The 20,166-nt window shown below is 48.7% G+C and overlaps 1 protein-coding gene across 7 annotated transcripts in view; it reads right to left on the reverse strand.

Moving 5' to 3' along the window:
* The window catches only part of ATP6V1C2 (ATPase H+ transporting V1 subunit C2), a 49,095-nt gene extending 34,484 nt beyond the window's left edge, over window positions 1-14,611 (reverse strand). The window contains exons 1-3 of one of the 7 annotated variants that reach the window (XM_079111561.1): window positions 13,792-14,077; window positions 12,589-12,743; window positions 10,320-10,387 (exon numbers count right to left, since the gene is read on the reverse strand). In XM_079111561.1, the coding sequence (XP_078967687.1) occupies window positions 10,320-10,387; window positions 12,589-12,743; window position 13,792 (224 nt within the window). In that variant the 5' untranslated portion in view covers window positions 13,793-14,077. Of the gene's footprint in view, window positions 1-10,319; window positions 10,388-12,588; window positions 12,744-13,791; window positions 14,095-14,120 lie in introns of those variants that run through there. The other 6 variants (XM_079111562.1, XM_079111559.1, XM_079111557.1 and 3 more) reach the window with 6 other exon arrangements.
* Between the last annotated feature and the right edge of the window lie 5,555 nt (window positions 14,612-20,166).

Here is a 20,166-nt window from a genome sequence, read left to right on the forward strand (position 1 = left end):
AAGGAACACACCCGCCTGTCCTGCTCTGGCTCTGGCCACACACCCGCACCCTTGCCTGTCCTGAGCCAGACTTTGGGAGCACCCGGGACAGCCTGAGCCACATGGACACCACTTACCCTCTGTAACAGTCCAAGGGCACCCCGCACACCCCTGACACACAGCACGGTGCATGCTGCTTCTGGCTCTCCAGGAAAACGTATTGGTGCCAGGGAGTGTTACACATTAGGGACCATCACAGGGAAACAGGCGGACACACCAGACCATCGCTGCTGCCCGCCCCCCAGGCCTCCATCTGAAACCCCTCCGCCACGTCAAGAGGTTGCTCTCCTCATCTGGGCAAGAAACAGAGATTGCTGAAGCTCTTCGTGCTCTCACCAGGCTCCTGCGAGAACACGGCAGCTCCTGGGAAATGCCCAGGCGCATGCAAACCCGGGCAGCGCAGGCCGGCTAGACCCAGGCTTGAGGGGTGAGCAGGTGTGCTGGCTTCGGCAGCACCTGTCCTAACACTGGCACAGAGATTAGTCTGACCCCTGCACGGGGATGGCACACAAATTGGTGAAGGAGTCCATGTTAGAAAAGAGAAAGAGGTGTGGAGCAGGACAGGGGTCCAGCGCTCCTCTGGGCCACGTGGGCCCTGACCATTCCTGCATCATGCACATGTGACAGTCAAGACCGTCTCTTTGCTCGCTTGTGTCCGCTCCTAGAATCTGAAACTTGCAAGAACCAGTGCTTCCTTAAAACAACAAAACAACAACAGCTCACTACTCCCTGCGAAATCCTGAGCCCTGGACGTAGATGATCTGCCCTGGGACCCAGTGCACTCTGCGTTCCTCCTCCAAGCTGTGTCCGTCACAGGGCAAGGAATCAATGCCACACACCGAGAGCTAAGGGGATGTCTGTACCTGCACGTCTGGTACCCAGGACCCCAGCTACCTCATTTACTCCAGGGAAATGAAACTGTGATAATTCAAAGACTGTACATGATGTTCATGACAGCTTTATTTTTAATAACCAAAACCATGTTGATGTCCTCCAATGGGTAGATGGATAAACAATCAAATATATACTTTATTTTTTTCCATTTACTTATTTCTCAATAAAACCATTTAAAAAATAGCACTTTGTACCTATCAGGCTTGTAAAAAAAAGCCAGATGACATGCTCTATTAGAAAAGTTATGGGAACCAGGGCCTGTCCTTCACTGCTGGTGGAAATGCACAATGGTCACCTCAAATGGACAAAAACCTGGAACACATATCAACATAACAAAGGCACATGACTCCCAGACCCAGCTAGTTTCCTCCTGAGAATTTGCCCTACAGATACACCTGCATGTCTCCATAAAGTACTGGCCTATCTGTAAGATTATACGTTGCAGGGCTGTTAGTAACAGCCCCTCTCCGCAAAGGCCCGTCACTAGAGAGTCCATCTGTAAGGGACTAGCTCATAAACCACAGTGAAATGCTAGGAACCTGAAACAGCACAAGAGCTCTCTACGTACCAGTGGGAACATCCTCCTAGGATGTTAAATGGAGGGGAGAAAACCAAGATGCAAATCAGCACGTGTGGAATTCTACTTTGTATTGTAAAGGGGAAGAGCCAGGAGTGGTGGTGCACAGCTGTAATTCCAGCAGCTTGGGAGGCTGAGGCAGGAGGATCTCAAGTTTGAGGACAGCCTCAGCCACTTAAAAAGAACCTGTCACAAAAAGGGGACTGGGGACTGGGGATGTAGCTTAGTTGGTAGAGCACCACTGGATTTAATCCCCAGTACCAGAAAAAAGAAAAAAAAAAAAAAAAAGTGGGGAAATATAAATATATACAGAATTGCCTTGTGTTTGTATGGAGATGCACTAGAAATGCACCCAAGCAGCTCACATGGCTTCCTTAGGGGGGACTGGGGCAAGGGGCAGGGAGACAGTGTAAGGAGACTTCTCCTTGCACAGCCTTTTATATCATTTTTATCTTCAAAACATATGAATGCATTACCTGTTCAAGGCAAAAAAATCAAACTGCAATATAAGCTTTTTCTTTTTTTGCAGTATTAGAGGTTGAATCCAGGGCCTGGCACATGCTAGGCAAGTGCTATATCCCCTGCCCTTTTTACTTTTTATTTTGAGACAGGGTCTCCCTAGGCTGGCCTTGAACTTGCAATCCTCCTGCCTCAGCCTCCCAAGTGTTTGGATTACAGGCACATTGCACAGCACCTTGCCCTAAGCTTTTTAATGTGTTTAGAATCCCTGGCCTTGGGCCAACTCTTAGGAAGTACTTTAGGGTTAGGTGGGAGGAGGGCTGTGTGCTGGACTCAGTGAAGACACAGCGCTCCCAGAGCCCCGAGCCCCAGCTGCAGAACTGCAGGCGCCAGTCACCTAACACGCAGATCCCTAGACCCCACTCCAGACCCGGGCGAGTGGAAGCCTGGAGGTGCTGACCGAGGACCTGCACTTTCTAAATGCTCCTCAGGGTCCTATGGGCAGTGCGCGGGGAGACAGGCTGCGGGGAGGCACGAGTGGGCAGCAGAGATTCCCTGGGCCCCTGCCATGAGGCGGCATGTGGTCAGAGAAGGGGACCAATCTGGTCTCCTTTCCTGGGACTTATATTCTATGAGAAATCAGACAAAAATAGACGCGAAAAGTACTTAGGACCTGGGATGTAGCTCAGTGTTAGAGTGTGTGCGTAGCATAAGCAAGGCCCTGGGGAGGGGAGGGCGTGGGAGGGGAGGAAGAGGAAGGAAGGAGGGAGGGAAGGGAGGGAGGGAGGGGAGTAAGAAGAGGGAGGGAGGGAGGGAGGGGAGTAAGAGGAAGGAAGGAGGGAGGGAGGGAAGGGAGGGAAGGGGAGGAAGAAAGGTCCTCAATAGTGATATATAGCATGTGCAAAATTAAAAGAGCCCGTCCCTGAGAGACCAGGCTGTCTACCAGCAGTCTGGAGGAGCCCCTCCGGGAGGTGCCATTTAAACAAGACGGATGACAAGCAGCCCACCACCGCAGGGCGGGTGGTGGGCAGGAGCCTTCAGGAAGGCGTTTGTGAACACACCTAAGGCAGGACAGGGCCAGCGTGGCTGGAGGGGAGGGGTCCTTTTGCTGCAAAAGAAAAGCCCAGAACAGTAAGCTGGGGATCTGGCAGCCAGGGTCAAGGGCAATGGTTTTATACTGGGGGCACTGAAAAGCCGAGGGAGGGTTTCAAACAGGAGAGCCTTGTGATGTGGTCACAAAAAGATCCCCTGGCACTGGGGGTGAGGCTCAGAGGTAGTGCGCTTGGCCAGCATGCCTGAAGGTCCCCGGCACCACGTGGGGGGCGCGGGGGGATCCCCCTGGTTCTTGTGAAGGAAGCAGATGAAAGGGAAGCAGCAGGCAACTGAGACTGTCCTCAAAGTCAGGAACGTGAGGAGGAGCAGGGCAGGCCTGGTGGAGGTGGGGCAGGTTGTGGCCAGGGAGCCACAGGATCCAGTCCTTCCCGGTACCTCGGGTGGAGGCACGGAGGGGGCTGCCTGTGAGCAGCGGCCGGAGCCCAAGGAGCCCTGGCCGGAGAGCCCTTGGAAGAGACCATCCAGAAGCGCGGAAGGGCAGAAAAGGCCATTTAAGGAGGGTCTACGCGCTGCTGTTGGCCTGGTGCAGCGCACCAGCCCGGGCTAGGGGAACTGACTGGGCTGAGAGGGGGAACCTGGGGCCGCGAGTCCCCACAGGGTCCAAGGCGGAAGTGCCTACGCTGAACTCAACCTCGAGGACGAGGACCTCTCGTGGATTCCACAAGGCTGCCACAGGCTGCCTCGCTCCAGGCAGGCTGCCCCAGAGCAGCAGGCCTCCCTCCCACCTCCGCGCGCAGCTGGGCTTCTGGTTTGGGAAAAGTGGGGAGCCTGGCAGGTACCAGACAATGCAGAGAGTGTCCCAGCAGGGCCGAGCTGAAGGATGAGGGAGCACTAACTGCCACCCACCAAGGCCTTGACAGGGCCAAGGTGGGGAACCAGGGTGACCAAGGCAAAGGTCAGACGCTCCACTGTCCCATCTTGCTCGAGTGACTTACATCTTCAGGTGTCGATACTGTCAGCTATCAATCATTGGAAGTTACTAAAATAGGGAAGTGACAAACTTCAGGTGTTCTGGAACTCAGAATAGAAACAGGGGCACCAGAGAATGACAAAGGGACAGCCCTCAGCGGAGTTAGAATGACCTTTCTACACCCAGCAAGAACAGCATGGTGTCTACAATATAAAACAGAAGCTAGAAAATATCACAGATGATATCATTCCAATAAACACGTATCAACTCAGTACACTGAAACAAGAGAACGCACCTTTCCATAGTACCCATGGACAACTCAACAACGGCCCGCCTGGCAGCACATTCCTGTGATCCCAGTGATTTGGGAGGCTGAGGTAGGAGGATCACAAATTCAAGGCCAGCCTCAGGAACTCAGTGAGATTCTCTCTCAAAATAAAAAAAATAAAACTGGAGATGTAGCTCAGTAGTAGAGCACTCCTGGGTTCAATTCCAGTTCCAAAAGAGAAAAAAGAAAAATCAGCAATAGATGAGGTCACAAAGAAAATATCAAATTCCCAAAGGCAGAGGCACAGCACCCAATTCATTCTCTAACAAGGCAAAAGAATTAAGAAGTGAAAAATGAACCTGGCCCAGTGGCATACAACTGGAATCCCAGCTACCAGGGCAGCTGAGGCAGGACCTGGGCAGCTTAGTGAGACCTGTCTCAAATAAAAAGGCTGGGGCAGAGTTCAGTGGTAAAATAAGGACCTCTGGGTTCAATCCCAGTACTACAAAAGAAAGAAAGGGAAGGAAGAAGAACAGCAAAAAACTCAACTTTCCAGAAAGAAAAGGATCAAAAAAAATTGGCAGAATAGATAGAATTTTTTTAAAAAAATGAAAATAACACACATCAAACCTTGAGTTATTGGGGCTGGGTTGTGGCTCAGTGATGGAGTGCTTGCCCAGCACATTTGAGGCACTGGGTTCCAACCTCAGCACCACATTTAAAAAAAAAAAAAACTTAAGTTATATAATATGCAGAGAAAAACTCATTGCCTGAGCAGTACAAAGAGAGAGAGAGAAGGAGAGAACAAATGAACTAAGCATGCAATCAGTATGTTTTACAGAAGGAAACAAAGCTCAATAAAGCAAGAAGATGAAAATCAGGATACATGCAGAAATTTAAATATTAGAAATCAGGAAAATGATACAATCGATCAATGAAAGAAAGCACTGCTTCTCTTAAAAGCAACACAGATAAACCACTGGGACCCTAATCAAAGAAAACACAAAGACCCAACACAGCAGGAAACATGCAGCTACAAGAGATGCTGGTAGACTCGACACAAATAACCTGAAACGGTTCACAGAACCAACTCTTTTCTACAAAAACACAACTGACCTATATCAATACGCCTTCCCCCAAGAGAAAATCAATAGACACCAGTACTGGAAAAGGCTGTATTATCCAAGACCCACTTCTAAAAATGCACATGTCATAATGACATATTTTAGGCCTTGGAAAAGCAGATCACCCCACCGGCAGGGGAAACAGCTGTTCCCCAAGCATGGGCCAGGACCAGCAGCATCGGCGTCACCAGGAAACTTGGAGAATGCAGATCCTCAGGCCCCTCGGAACAAAAATTCCAGGGGTGAGGCCCAGTGATGCATGCTGCAACAAACCTTCCAGATGATTCGAGCACACTGAAGTTTAAGTGTTAAGCCTTGGTAGGCCAAGTCTGGTTTGCAGGCCAGCAACACCATAAGAAATGCAGAATCCCTGGCTTCAGATCCACCAAGTCACAACCTGCGTGTTCTAAACTCCCCAAGGCGCTCACATGTTCAACACTGAGGGACACTCTTAGAGGTATAGCCCAGTGCTGCTCAATAAAAATATTACAGGAGCCCCATAGGTAATTACAAAATTTGTAATCACTATGTGTCAAAAACAGGTGAAATTAATTTTAGGAACCTATTTTATTTAATCTAATATCCAAAATGTTATCATTTTAACAGGTAATCAACATTAAAAAGTTTAACAAAACATTTGAAATTATTTCTCCTGTATGGTCTTCCGAATGTGACGTGTCTTTGACACACATCTGCGTTCAGACGGCTCACATTTCAGAGCAAGGAGGACAGAGAAAGAGGAAAGCCTCAGCGCCCTCGCAGCTGGACCCTTAACAGCTTAACTCACAGAAGCAGACAGCGGAACGGGTTTGGAGGACCGCCTTACTTCCTCTCTCAGGGCCTGTCCCGCCTGGGGCTCAGGACCCCTTCTTCCATTCCCTCCTCTGTTCATTCAGTTGGTAACTGGGGCCCTGGGATGCTGTTGGGGTTCTAACTGTGACTAAGTGTCCTTGTGTGGCTCACAGTCCAGCAGGGACGACAAATAGGAACAAATAAATCCCGAAGAAAATATCTGAGTCCCTGGTGGTAAAGGCCCTGAAGGAGGGAGCCACCATGCGCTTGGAGAAGGAGACCAGGTCCACCAGCAGCGGTAGAGCTGGGGAGAGGTGGCAGTGGGGTGGGGGAGGAACGGGTGCAGGAAAGGCTTGAAATGGTCCCCGCAGAGCATGGGTGGGCAGTGACACACAGCAAAGGTCAGCAGGCAGCTTCGCAGACTCCAGAAGGCCTGAGCACAGGCAGGCCTCCCTTGCTCCCTTCAGGGCCACTGAATCCGAAGAAACATCCACAGATGATCTCAACCTGATATTCTTGCATGGACGGAGAAGAGAAGCCTGGTGCTTCTTTTCAATTCCATTTCACTTCTATTCAGAAGGTCCTCACAAGAACTCGCTGGCATGGCCAAGCTGACATCTACTCAGATGCGTAATCTTTGATCAGCCAACCCTCAGACAGCTTCAGGGAACCACGTGGGTAAAGAGGCAGCCACCAGCTACTCCACCACACAGGCAAGGCACCGCCAAGTGGCAGTCCACAGGCCCCGTAGAAACATGAGGTATAGTGAATGCCAAGTGCCCACGAAGTGTAATATTTCACCCAGCACCGTGGGACAGGCCTCAGGCCTCGATGGACTCACACAGAAAGGTGGGGGAGGGGACTTTCAAAAAGATAAAAGCTTTGGGCTTCTCCAATGTTCATGAATCACAATGTAAATACAGAATAAATTAACACAGTGGCATGAAAGAATACACCAAAAAATAATGGGAAAGCTCTTCTAAGCAAAGGCTGCCTTCCAGCTACATGGAAAAACACTCCAGTCCCCGAGTAAATAAATAATAAAAGGATAGGGAAACAATACACCTTGAAAACTCTTGTCCCTTCTCTGTCCTCCTGGGCAGAAGCAGTGCTGACAGGTTTATGCTGCCTGGGTTACAGATCCAGGTAGGGTTTATTTATCTAATAACACTGGAGCACTTTTCAAAGAGCAGGGAGGCTGTCCCAACTGGACCTGGCAGTTATCGGTCTAGCCCATTCCTCTACCCCACGCACCAGGACTAACCCTAAGCCAGGACCCCCAGCCCCTGGACCAGAGCAAAGCTGGAAGAATTTCCAGGGCACTCAGACCACGCTGTTTTTCTTTCTCTCCCGATAGAAATTCACACCTACAAGCAAAACTCAAAATAGTGCACAGTGATTTTCATTCTCAACCACGCCTAGTCCCTGTTTGTAAAAACACTCTTATTTGTACAGGCTGTGTGTTTCACAACAAGAGCCCACAACTTGCTCGTGCATGCATTTTCTATTTGTTTCTTAAGCATAAGCTACACCATGCTGGTTGTAGGGGTGGTGCGTGCCTGTAATCCCAGCTGCTTGGGAGGCTGAGGCAGGAGGATTGCAATTTCAAGGCTGGCCTCAGCAACTTAGTGAGACGCTGCCTCAAAATTTAAAAAAAAAAAGGACTGGGGATTTGCTCAATGGTTAAGCACCTCTGGGTTCCCCTCAGTACCACTACCACTGCCGCCAACAACAAAAACATACACTATACCGTCAGAGGCAACTCGTACAATAAATATGTACAGAACAAAATGCAAATGTCTAGTGGGGAGAAAAAAGCAATCAAAAAAAGAAAAGACAAAGAAGAAGAAAGAAACTCAGGTGGAACCAACAACAATAATCAGGTCCACGGAAGCTCAGGGCTGGGCTCTGGCGAGTGAGACAGTGGGGAAAGGACGTGGGCAGCACAGAGGGCGAAGACCAGAGTGCTAAACAGCTGTCACACCTCGGCTGGTGTTTCTGCTCGGACTGAAGAGCCCGGTGCTGTGGTCTGCCAGGGCTGGCAAGAATGCGTGGCATCTGTCAGAGCCCTTGCTCTGGATGGGGTCCTCCAATTTGATGATCTGACTGGCACCTGTCCTCTCGCTACAGAAGGCCCATCGAACCTCCTCAGCTACACAGCAGCCTCAGACAGAAGCAGGCACCTGGGACTCCAGCCGTGTCCTCTGGATGGTGATTTTTCACAGGACATGCCCTGGGATTTGATGATACTTAATATTATTTATCTTCCCTCCATTCCTCCCTGAGAGCAGAGAGATGGTCACTATACCTCACTTTATAGATGAGGAAGCCAAAGTTAGTTTTCTTTCTCAAAGACCATGATTTGCCTGGTTTGCAGCCCAGGTGTGGCGATGCACACCTGTAACCCCAGAAGCTCAGGAGGCTGAGGCAGGATTGCAGGCTCAACGCCAGCATCAGCAACTTAGCAAGACCCTGTCTCAAAATTAAAAATAAAAAGGGCCGGGATGTGGCTCCGTGGTCAAGTGCCCCTGGGTTCAATACAAACAAAACAAAACAAAATGAAAAAACTAAAATATGAAGAGAAAAGCAAATTACAAAATATGATTTACATGTATGAGGTATATAACATGGGCTTACTTTTATTACTCTATGTATATACAAATAATATATGTGCTGGGAAAACTGGAGGCACATGCTGCAAACACAAAGTAACAGTGTTTGTCTCCGGACTCAGGATCATGGGTGATTTGTAGTTTCTTTTTCATGCTATTCTGTGATCTGTAACTGCTTCCCAGTGATTATGTATCGAATTTGTAACAAATTTATTTAAAAGAAATGTCATGTTAAGACGATATTTTCACACACTTTAGGGGGCTTTGTGAATGGAAGGAACTTCTTGGCAGGGTAGTGGGGACCTATCTGTAAGCTGTACTGGCAAAGACTCTGACTCAGAACTTCCACTTTTAATGGTTCCACCACTGCATGGGCACAAAGGACTGTCAACGTGGCACTGAGTGTGATAGCAAAGGACTAGAAAATTTAAATGTCCAAAATAGAGAAATCGAATAAATGAGGACATATCTAATTAAGGCCCTACAGCCAGTCAAAAGAATGTGCAGTCATGGACTGACACAGAACTATCTCTAGCTATGCTATTCAACAAAAAAGCAAGACATATGCTGTCGTTTGCATTTTAGGACAGCATGCATGAAATACAGTCATACTGACTTGTACTCATAGGCTCTCTCTGGAATGTTTGCCTAGAAGTTATGACACTGCCTCAAAAGGGGGAATGAGGGGACAGGGGACAGGAAAGAGGAAGACAGCAGAGGAAAACTTAATTTTCCCTCCATATCCTTCCTTTTGTACTCTGTTGTTTTTTTTTTTTTTTTTTTTTTTTTTTTTTACATAGATTACCAACAAAAACGAACAAACTTAAAAGCCTTGAGGGAAACTGCACCAATTATTTTTCTAAGTGACTCAGCTTCATGCATGATCTTCAGACTGAAGGGAGCCCCTTAGAAGATGCTGCCTCCCAGCTGGGCATGGTAGTGCCCGCCTGTAATCCCAGCAGCTCAGGAGGCTGAGGCAGGAGGATCTGGAGTTCAAAGCCGGCCTCAGCAACTTAGTGGAGGCCCTAAGCAACTCTGGAGTTCAAAGCCAGTCTCAGCAACTTAGCGAGGCCCTAAGCAACTCAGAGAGACCCTGTCTCAAAATAAAACGTAAAAAGGGCTGGGGATGGGGCCGGAGTAGTGACTCTGTGGTAGAACACTAGCCTGGCATGTGTGAGGCCCTGGGTTTGATATTCAGGACCATATAAAAGTAAATAAAAGATCCACTGACAACTAAAACAATATTTTTTAAAAAAGGACTGGGGATGTGACTCAATGGTTAAGCACTCCTGGGTTCAGTCCCTGGTACCAAAAAAAAAAAAAGATGCTACTTCTGGCAAACAAAACAAGGATGGGCCCAGCATGCTCCTGCTGACCCTGTACCCCCAGGGGACCCACCTGCTCGCTCTGCTGACTTCTGGAACCAGGTTTAGATAAGTCCATACTTTGGTTCAGCCAAAGCAAGAACACTGTGTTCTCTGACAACAATGTCAAATTCTCACTTGTGTGTAGTAAATAAGAAATACTTTACCTTTCAGCAAAGGTATCGAGTTTCCCCAACTCATCAGAGAGACCAACAAGAGAATCCAAGGTCCCCACCTGGAAAGATCATAAAATAATTAGAGGCTCACGTGCCTGCTGGCAGAGCAGTGGGCTGTCACTTCGACACCAGTGTGGGGCACCCTTCCTTCCTCTGGAGTTGGCTGCCCCGGGCTGACAGCCAGACTGAAAAGTGGGAAGAACTCCTAAGCCAAACCCATGGATTTAGGACCTTTATTTTATTTTGGGGGCCAACAGGATAAACGGTCATATCTCTACCATAGGAAGGACTATTACGTCATGGGCTGACCTCAGCTCATTTTGCTCTGAGAGAGGCAGTCTGCTATTCACGAGATTAATCCCCATAGCTGGAGAGATAGACCAGAAAGCAAGTTAAACAAGTTACCATTCCTAAAAGCCTTTCTTCCCTAAGACAGGACAGCCACCCCTTTCTCTGTTCTTTGCTGCTACTGACATTAATCTCGACTGGAAGGGGCAGCTTTTCTTCCCACTTCACCATTTGTAATGGTTCTCTTCTTTCTTTTGTCTTTGTTTTTCTTCAATATTGGAGACAGAACCTTGGGCTATGTGTGAAGCAAAAGATTTCCCATAAGCTACGTCCCCTAGAGGTCCTTTCCTTTGTGGAATATTTATGATATTTCTTAGGGTGGAAATGATTACAGTGTCCACAAAATTGTATTGAAAGGTCTTTTCACAGAATGAGAAAGAAAAGGTTTGCATCGTATGATACCACCAACCAGGCATTAAAAGTCATTGGGGAGGCTGGGGGCATGGCTCAGTACATACTTAGCATGAGCAAGTCCCTGTGTTTAATCCCCAGAATCCCCCCAAATATAAAAAGCTAATCAAGCAATAATGAACCCTTGGGAATCTACATTGGATATTGGTGAAATTGCTTCTTTTCAAGAAAATTAATTCTTGAGGGCAGGGGGTGCTGGGGATTTAACCCAGGGGTGCTTTTACCATTGATATCCCTTCTCTTCTAAAATTTTGAGATAGAGTCTTGCTGAGACCACCCTTGAACTTGGGATCCTCCTGTCTCAGCCTCCCAAGTCTCTGGGATGGCAGGCATGCGCCACTGAGTCAGTTCTCAAGCAACTTAATTTTAAGCAACTTTTGGGCAGGGCCATGTCATTTTTTAACTTTGTATCCTCCATAGTCTAGCATGGAGCCTTGCTCAGTGAATGAGTCAAGGTTGGGTTCCCTCACCTCCACAGTGTCTACCCCTGGGCCGACAGAGGCAGCAAGACCTGCATATGGAACCCACAGCCGCCGCTCGCTAGCCCCACAGCCTAGTAATCACTGAGCCTCCCTCTCCAGCCTCGAGAGGATTGCACACGGAATCTTCTGTTCACAGGACCTGGCTGCCAGCACATTGCTCAATAAATGCTGGCACACAGAGCAGCATCACCGACTCAGGGGGATGGTGCAGCTCTTTTGGCAGAGGGGCAAACTGAGGTTTGGAAAATGATTGATTATAAGGACTCTGGGTAGTTGGCACCCTTTGCATTTACATTGGTGTGGTCCCGGAGAATTCTTTAGCTACTTCTTCCCCTTGGAAACCTATGGTCTTAGGAAATACTGCCAGTCTACCTGCTGGGGATGGAACCAAGGGCTTCACATGCCAGGCAAGCCCTCTACCACTGAGCCACACCGCCAGCCCTTCTTTTTGAGGACTGTATATATATCTTCCTCCTCTTTACCCTTTTGTCTTCATTTTGCTGTCCCCTACAAGGGTCCTCAGACACTTGTGCACTACTCAAACCTTCTGCCACTCTGCCAGCTGACTGTACATCCCCTTCTCTCCCTTCCAGTAAAGTCAGAAAGATCCTGGATTTCCTGCCCTGCTCCTAGTTCAGGAGTGCAATCCAGGTCTAAGGTCTGCAAACCGAAACATCTCAAGTCTGTGGTCAGTCTTAGATGTTGCAGACAAAACGGGAAGAGCCCAGAACCACTGGTGAGGACCGCTGTTCACACGTTCTTCCCACCTACGTGAAGCTTTAGACACTGACACCCACCACCATCGTCCTCTCCTCATTCTCTCCTGGGGTTTCAAGTCCAAGGTGCCACAATTAATTCAGAGCTGTGGCATGTAGACCCATTGACTCCCCTAGCCACCCCCTAGCTCAGGCTTGTTCTCGGCATCCCCACTTTTGATCTATTATTTTCTCCTTGGCTTCCCAGAGGCTGCTTCGTGCCCACCAGTCCATCATGTCCTTCTTCCTCCCCAGGAATTTTACCTTGAAGTCAGGTATGGCAAATTTGGTGTTGTAGGACAGGTTGGACTTGGAGGTTACTGTGTTCATCCTCTCCAGAGCTTGTAAATTCTCCTTATCACCAGGGGCCGAAATCAACCAAAACTCGGACATGTTTCCAGTCTTCTGTTTTCCAGTCACTGACCAGAACCAAGGCAAACACACACAAACAGAAACAGGAGGAGAGATGTGTCAGATGTCTCTATTGTCACCACTCCCTGCCTTCAGAATTAATCCTCTCTGGATCTGTCACTTTTCCTGCTTCTCATTCCTTGTCTCTTTGACCTTCTAACTGCGATTCTAGAGCTCCAAGGACACCCATATGCACAAACCAAGGTGCTTATCTCCACCAGGGAAGCACTCAGGTCCTCAGGAGACTCACAGGCCATCACCCCCAGGTGGTTCCTGCTGGCTTTAAGCAGGAGGGAGGTTGCTTTCATTCTTCCTAGGGCTCCCGTGGACAACTGCTGCCTGCCTTCATAAACTGGGGGACAGTAAGTCAGACTTGGATGTTTTCTAGGACATTTTTCTTCCTCACACATTGCACCATGCGGGTGCAGGATGGGTGGGTGAAGGAATGAGCCAAGAGTGGGATTTTCACAACAGGCCATCACAAACCCCAGATCTTAACCGCCAAACTGAAGTTTGGTATTAGCTTCAAAAATGGACTTTAGGCCAGTGCAGTGTTGCACTCCTGTAATCCCAGCGGCTCAGGAGGCTGAGGCAAGAGGATGGGAGTTCAAAGCCAGCCTCAGCAACTTCAGTGAGACCCTGCCTCTAAATAAAATACAAAAAGGAGGGGGGTGCTGGGGTGTGGCTCAGTGGTTAAGTGTCCCTGAGCTCAAGCCCCAGTACCAAACAAACAGACTTTAGGAGGGCTCTTCTTTTTTTTAAATAAGAGGGAGGTAGCGGGCTGGGGAGCAAGAATCTTTTCGACTGCAGGAGGTGGCCGCTCCGCAGGGCTGGTAACCCACAGGGCCTGGCCTGCAGTTTCAGTGCGGCTTTGGGGCCCAGAAAGTCAATTCGTTCTGCTCATTCAAACGCGTACACACCCACACCATCCCCCTAGGCGGCTTCTCCAGGCCCGCTGCCTCCCGGGCGTCCCCTGGCTCCTGGGGGGCGGGGGACAGGAGAATAACCTCGGAATATCAGGGGCCCTGTGGTCTCTTTCTCCTGACTCCCACTCACTCCAGTCAGATCCTCTCGGTCCCTCCTAACCCTGCGCTGACCAAACGCAGTTCCTTCCGTCTTGACTGCCAATGGCCTGGGGACAAACTGTCCCAGCACGGCACCTGGGGAGATGCCACCTGCTCAGTACGGGAGAGCGCGGTGTGGGCGCCGGCTTCCCACGTTCCCACTGGGAAAGCACGGACTAGGGTCCCTCGGGCGCACGGAGGCTCGTCCCGATCAAGGGGACAAGGGGACGCGGGTCCGCCAGGCCTAGCGCCAGGGTCGCGGCGTCGGCGCCTCTGGCTCCTCTCCCCGTCTCGTGTCCCCGCTCTGCCGCGCGTCCTTACCCGGAGCCGCGGGGCGGACCGCGCTGTCGGGGCTGCGGACAGGGGCGCGGGACCTGGGCGCACGGCAGGCTCCCGGGAGGCAGCGGCTTCTGCGGCCCCGCGCGCCTCGCCCCGCCTTTTATCCCGGCGCGGGAGGCGGCCCCGAGCCCCCGCCGGACATTTGCATACGGGCCGCCCGCCTCCCGCGGTCGCGCCCGGCCGGGGGCCAGCGACTCGAGTAGCCGGCACTGGGCTCCGCCTGAGCCGGGGCAGAGAGCGGACGCGGTCCTTGCGGACCCGGCCAACCTTCCCCGAGCCCGATGCGCGCGGGCTGGGTCTCTGGGGATGCCGGGAGCGCGCCCCGGTCTCCAGTCCCACGACTGAGCGGAGCCCACCGCGAGTGAAGACGACCCCGCGAGGCAGAGCGCGGAAAGGATTCGGCGCGGGGACTCCGCCCTCCGCCGCCGCAGCCTCGCAGCCCCCACCCCACGCCGCCCGGCACGGGTCTCCGGAAAACACCTGCTCGCAGGAGTTTCCCGGCGGGTGCACGAGAGACGGGGCTGACCTGTGGAAAGCGACGCAACAGGTTCAGATGTTTTGGAACACACACCTGGGAGAGGAGCGGCTTTTCCTGGCCGTGTGGGCGCGAGCTTGTCACTTGGTACCGAGGAAACCCCCCCATCACCCCACCCACCTTCCGAATTGCGCTGTGTATGGACAGGATATAAAATTACTAGGATTGGGCAGGGGTGCGGATCAGTGATAGAGGGCTTGCCAACGTGCGCGCTGGGTTCAGTCCCCAACACCCAAATAAGTTAATTAATAAAATTGCATACAATTTCAGTGCAGCTAGTGCGTTCTAACTAGCCCAGTCCTATTTATTTTGGGGTTTAGTCCCCAGCATCATACATACATACCTAAAATAAAGCTACTGTAAATCCTGCGCTGCCTGAAACCAGGGCGGGAATCCCAGAAGCTGAGTGCGAATGTTAGAAACAAGACAAAACCCCAAAAACCTGAGGATGCGTGTTTTCTGGGCTAAAGGAGGAAACTTTAGAGTGCCCTTCACAGTGGGCAGTGTTTTCAGTGGTTTCTGGGAAAGATAATCTCAGGGTTATGGCAGAGGGGTGTAGCTCAGTGGCCCAGGCCCTGCCTTTGATCTGCAGCAATTCAAAAAGGAAAGAAAATAACAACGAACCCCTGGGGTTGTTCTTTGAGGGGGATGCTGAAGAAGGCATCCCTGGCTTCCTAAGAATGGACTTCCCCTACTATATAAAACTGCCATATCAATCTGTCCTTGTGAATGCTTTCCAGTCCCTGGGGAAAGTGACATCATCTGAGACTTAAGCTGGAACCACAAATGGTGGGATGGAAAGCCCAGATCCAAGACACAAAGGAGGCTTTGCGGTCACCACCACGGTGCTGTTGTGGATGTGGAACTCCCAGCACCTGCACTGCATGGCATTGTTATTGGGACACTAATGCACATTAGTCAGTCCTTGCAACATCTTCTGAGGGAGGACACCTGAAACCCAGGGATGAGGAAACCCAGTGTGCACAGGGGCTGAGTGGCTGTTCCAGGGAAGGAGTGGCCTGGTTGGACATTAGAGTTGGGGTGGTGTCAGTCTTGGACTTTGAGTCATGCCATTCTTAGCCAGGGAAAACAGAATGGTGGATCTGGGGCCCCACGAAGTATATAAACAAGTGCAGAGGTGCCTGTGTCCACTGGTCAGTGGAAGAGCCGAGTGGGACTCGGGCCATTGACCCCAGGCGTGGGTCCTCCCCGCTGCTCCCAGTGAGTCTGCAGGAGACGGGCATCACCCAGAGGGAACTGAGCTGCCTCTTTCGGTTGACATTTTTCTACCCTGCGAAGTTCAAAACCCTTGCGTTGACTTCTCAGAGATTGGCAACACATTTAATGGTGTCTCCAACTTTACTTACGGCATATTTTCTGTGCTGGGGATGACACCCAGTACATGCAAGATTGTGTGTTGAGTTCTACCCCCAGTACTATTAAAAAAACAAAAAAGTCAGATGCAAGTAACTCCTGGACATCTGCTGAAGAAAACAGTAAAACTCCTTGTCCTCCCCCAAATCTTCCTTCTCAAAATTTGAAAGTTTTCTGGTCTTTCACATCTTAAGTTCCTTGTTAAATATCTGAATTTATAATGAGTGATTTCCACAGCTCCAGAGGTAACTTGGCTTTTTCCATATAATCTTCCTTCCTGAATATAAAGATAATTTTATGCTTATTATGAAGAAACTAGAAAATGAAAAAGTATAAAGACTAAAAATAGTCTGTAATTTTTATGATATGAGAATGACTGCAACTGATAAATTATTTTTGTTAATTTTAATACATATTTGATTATATGGATATGGAGTTTTTGAATGATATTTTTGCACGACAGATTATTATATATTGTACATAAAGTTTGGCATCCTACTGGTGGTTGCTTTTTAAAAAAAAGTTTTTTAGATGTTGATAGACCTTTATTTTATTCATTTATTTACATGTGGTGCTGAGGATCGAACCCAGGGCCTCACACACGCCAGGCAAGCACTCTACCACGGGGCCACCACCCAGCTCCTGGGTTGCTTTTTAAAGACTAAAAATTACCAAATGTATATTATCAGTAAAGGATAATTCCGTGTCATCAGCAATTTATTGCAGCCCTGAACTTGAATCAGATTTCAAAGTCGAATAAAGACACCTTTTTGAGCAATTTACATCTTGAGAGAGAATATCTTATCCCAGAGATTTGGGTTTTTTTGTTTTGTTTTGAGGTACCCAGGATTGAACCCAAGGGCGCTTTACTATGGAGCTACTACATTCCCAGAATTTTTTATTTTTTATTTTGAGACAGGATTTTACTAAGTTGCTGAGGCTGGTCTCAAATTTGTGATCCTCCTGCCTCAGCTTCCTAAGTAGCTGGGATTACAGGCACGGGCCACCTTGGCTCCAAGAGGTTTTTGATTCGCTGTTCTGAAAGTGAAACACATATGTGTTTAAGAGTTATGCACTGACTGGAGGTTTTTGTCTCAAGCTTCCCTATAAAGTGAGATCAGAGTGTGACACAGAGGAATCAGGAGAAATCCACCAAAAGCTGTGGCGCCTGCTCCCTTGGTGTGTCATTTCCACACTGTGAGGCAGGCACTTCTCCATACATAGGCCTGAAATGGCATTAAACTGTCCACTTTCTGTCCCTCCTCCCACACCTCAGTCTTTGACATCTGCTGCTAAAAGACTAAAAGTTTATGTACCTTTGTCACTGCTTTTATACTCCCCAGGGTATAAAAAAAAATAAAGGGCCTGGGTGTAATGAATACTGTCTTCCTGGAATAAAGGCTGGGAAGCAAATCTGCCTTGAGTCATCGCTGTCTCTTTGGAGCTTGGCTCTGGTTAGATAGTCCCCAAAAGTTTCTGCAGTTGGCTCAGGTCACACATTGAGCCGGCTGAAGTCTGCGCAAGAGCGAACAGTCCTGTCAGGTTTGGGAACCAGAAGGACCAGGCTGGCCCCGTCGGTCTGCTGCTCTCCCGCCGCTCCCAAATGGCGTCCCCTGGACTTCCTTTCCTCGTTCAGCCAGCCATCCAGCCATACGAGGGTGCTCTTTCCAGACGCGCACAACCGTAAGGGCTTGTGGAATTTCCAGTGCGTTTCCAAATGCAGCTTCAAGGGAGTTGTCTAGGTTTTGCTGAGAAGAACCCAGTAAGTTTTTCTGGAGGGACAGCTCTGCACTGGGGGAAATGCAAGTGGAATTGTCCCATGAGAGTTGATATGGTGTTCTAGGGACAGATTAGGCTTTGGAATCAGACAATCGGATAAGCTGCTTACCCTTGCTGAGTTTCAGGTTTCCCATCTGAGAAGGACACATCTGTGCTCACTTTGTAGCCCTGCTAGGAGGAGACAGAACAGCCCCCCCAGCGAGGGCGCCTAAGTCCGAGTTCCCCTCACCTCTCATTTTCCCACCTTTGCAGACGTGCGTAGGACTTTACACATCATGGGTGACATGCTATGGTCATGCCTTGAAAAAACATCATTTTTCTCAAGGGTTCAAAGTACTGTGTTCTGTTTTCTTTTAGCCCAAAATGCTTATGGTTTTAGGAAAGCCAACATGACACTTGTCACTTTTTATTTTTAATTTTGTTTTTGTTGTTGTTCTGGGGATTGAATCCAGGGGTCCTTAATCACTAAGCCACCCCCAGCCCTTTATCTATCTATCTATCTACCTATCTATCTATTTATTTAGAGACAGGGGCTCATTAAGTTGCTTAGGGTCTCACTGAATTGCTGAGGCTGACATTGAACTTGCAATCCTCTGCCTAAGTCTCCTGGGTAGCTGGGATTACAGGCCACTGTGCCTAGCTTGGTTGTTACTTTTACATGGGAGAAAATAATGCCAGGGGAAATGGAGATACTTCAGGGAAAACCTCCTCTGTTCGTTCCCTCATTTAGCAAGGTTTTTTTTTTTCTTTCCCTAGCATCTGAAAGGCACAAAAGGTCATAGAAAAATAAATCCATTTCCAGACTAGAGTAGAGCAAAGGAAGTCTGGTAAACAGGAGAGCAAGGAGCAGCCCCAACTCACTAAGGTCTGAGTACAAAACACCAGCAGAATGTGATACCTGCATAAGAATGAGGAATAAACATTCACAAAATGCCACGATCCTCATTTCACAGATGAGGAAACAGGTTCAGGGAGATTAAGGGATCTGATCAGGAACACAGTTGGTGGTAGACCTGGGACTTGAACTTCAAGTGCCCGCTGCCCTAAAAATTTAAACCACTCGGGGCTGGGGCTGGGGCTGGGGCTGGGGCTCAGTGGTATAGCACTTGCCTAGCATATGTGAGGCACTGGGTTCGATTCTCAGCACTGCATGTAAATAAATGAAAATAAATAAATAAATAAATAAATGTCCATCAACAACTACAAAAAAAAAAAAAATTAAAAAAGATTTAAGCCATTCCTCTCAGCCTGTCTAAAGCTAGTCACTACTTCTCTGCCTGCAGTTAGGTTCCTGGGCCTTTTATTTCATTTACTGAGGAAACATACACAGTCTTTTAGCTCTAAAATGTGGAAATAAAAGTTTCTGTCTTCTGTTTTCCTAGGAATTAAATTCAGCAATAAGCAAAGGTGTGCTTTAGTAAAAGCTACCTTTAAAGGTTCCACCATGTCTGCCTCTTTCCTCCTTTTATTCATTTCCAAATTCTGTTTTCTCCTGCCTGGGTTCTTTAGGGAGGTACTGATTCTTTCCTCCTGTAAACATATGGCACTCTTGTCACTCATGCAGTCACTTCAAACGCACCTTGATGTCACTAACCTGGAAGGTTAACCACGCTGGGAGGGACCACTGCCTCAAGATCAGAGTCTTGAGCTGCAGAGAACTGCAAAATAAGGAAGTCAAGTGCAACCAGTGTTTTGGAAGAGTCTTTGGACTACGCAAAGAGTTACCCCCACCTCATTGACTTTGAGCTCTGGCTTCGGAGTCAGAGGATCTGACCTCAAATCGCATTTTTGCCATTTATTAGTTACTCAATCTCTCAGCGCCCCACTACCCTGGTCTATAAAAATGGGGACTTCAAGATCTGGTTAGAGCTGGGTCTGGTGGTGCACGCCTATAATTTCAGCAACTTGGGAGGCCGAGGCAGGGGGATCAGATTGATATTGAAGGCTTTATAAGAAGTTGCCAATGGAGGCCTGCAGAAGGAGATTCTCCTCCTGTTGACTGGCAACTTTTTATTTTAATATCATTTCACCTCATGGAAAATTTGCAAGACTAGTATTAAGAACTCCCATAGACACATAGATCTATGGTAGGACCATGTATATAAAGAGAAAGATGTAGGTATATATTTATGTGTACAAATGTGTGTGTATAACATCCAATAACATAATTATCATGTGTGCTACATTCTATGTACTTACAGTATTATTGTTTCGAACCTTTCAAGAGTGAGTTGAAGACATCCTGTGCCTTTACTCCACCCAGGTCTGGCCGTGGAACCGCCCATTTCTCCAAGGTGTCCTCTTTCCATTTTGGTCAGTGATGTTTAGAAAACAATGCCC

The sequence above is a fragment of the Sciurus vulgaris genome, assembly GCF_902686455.1.
Source record: "Sciurus vulgaris genome assembly, chromosome: 14".
In the NCBI taxonomy this organism is placed as follows: domain Eukaryota; kingdom Metazoa; phylum Chordata; class Mammalia; order Rodentia; family Sciuridae; genus Sciurus; species Sciurus vulgaris.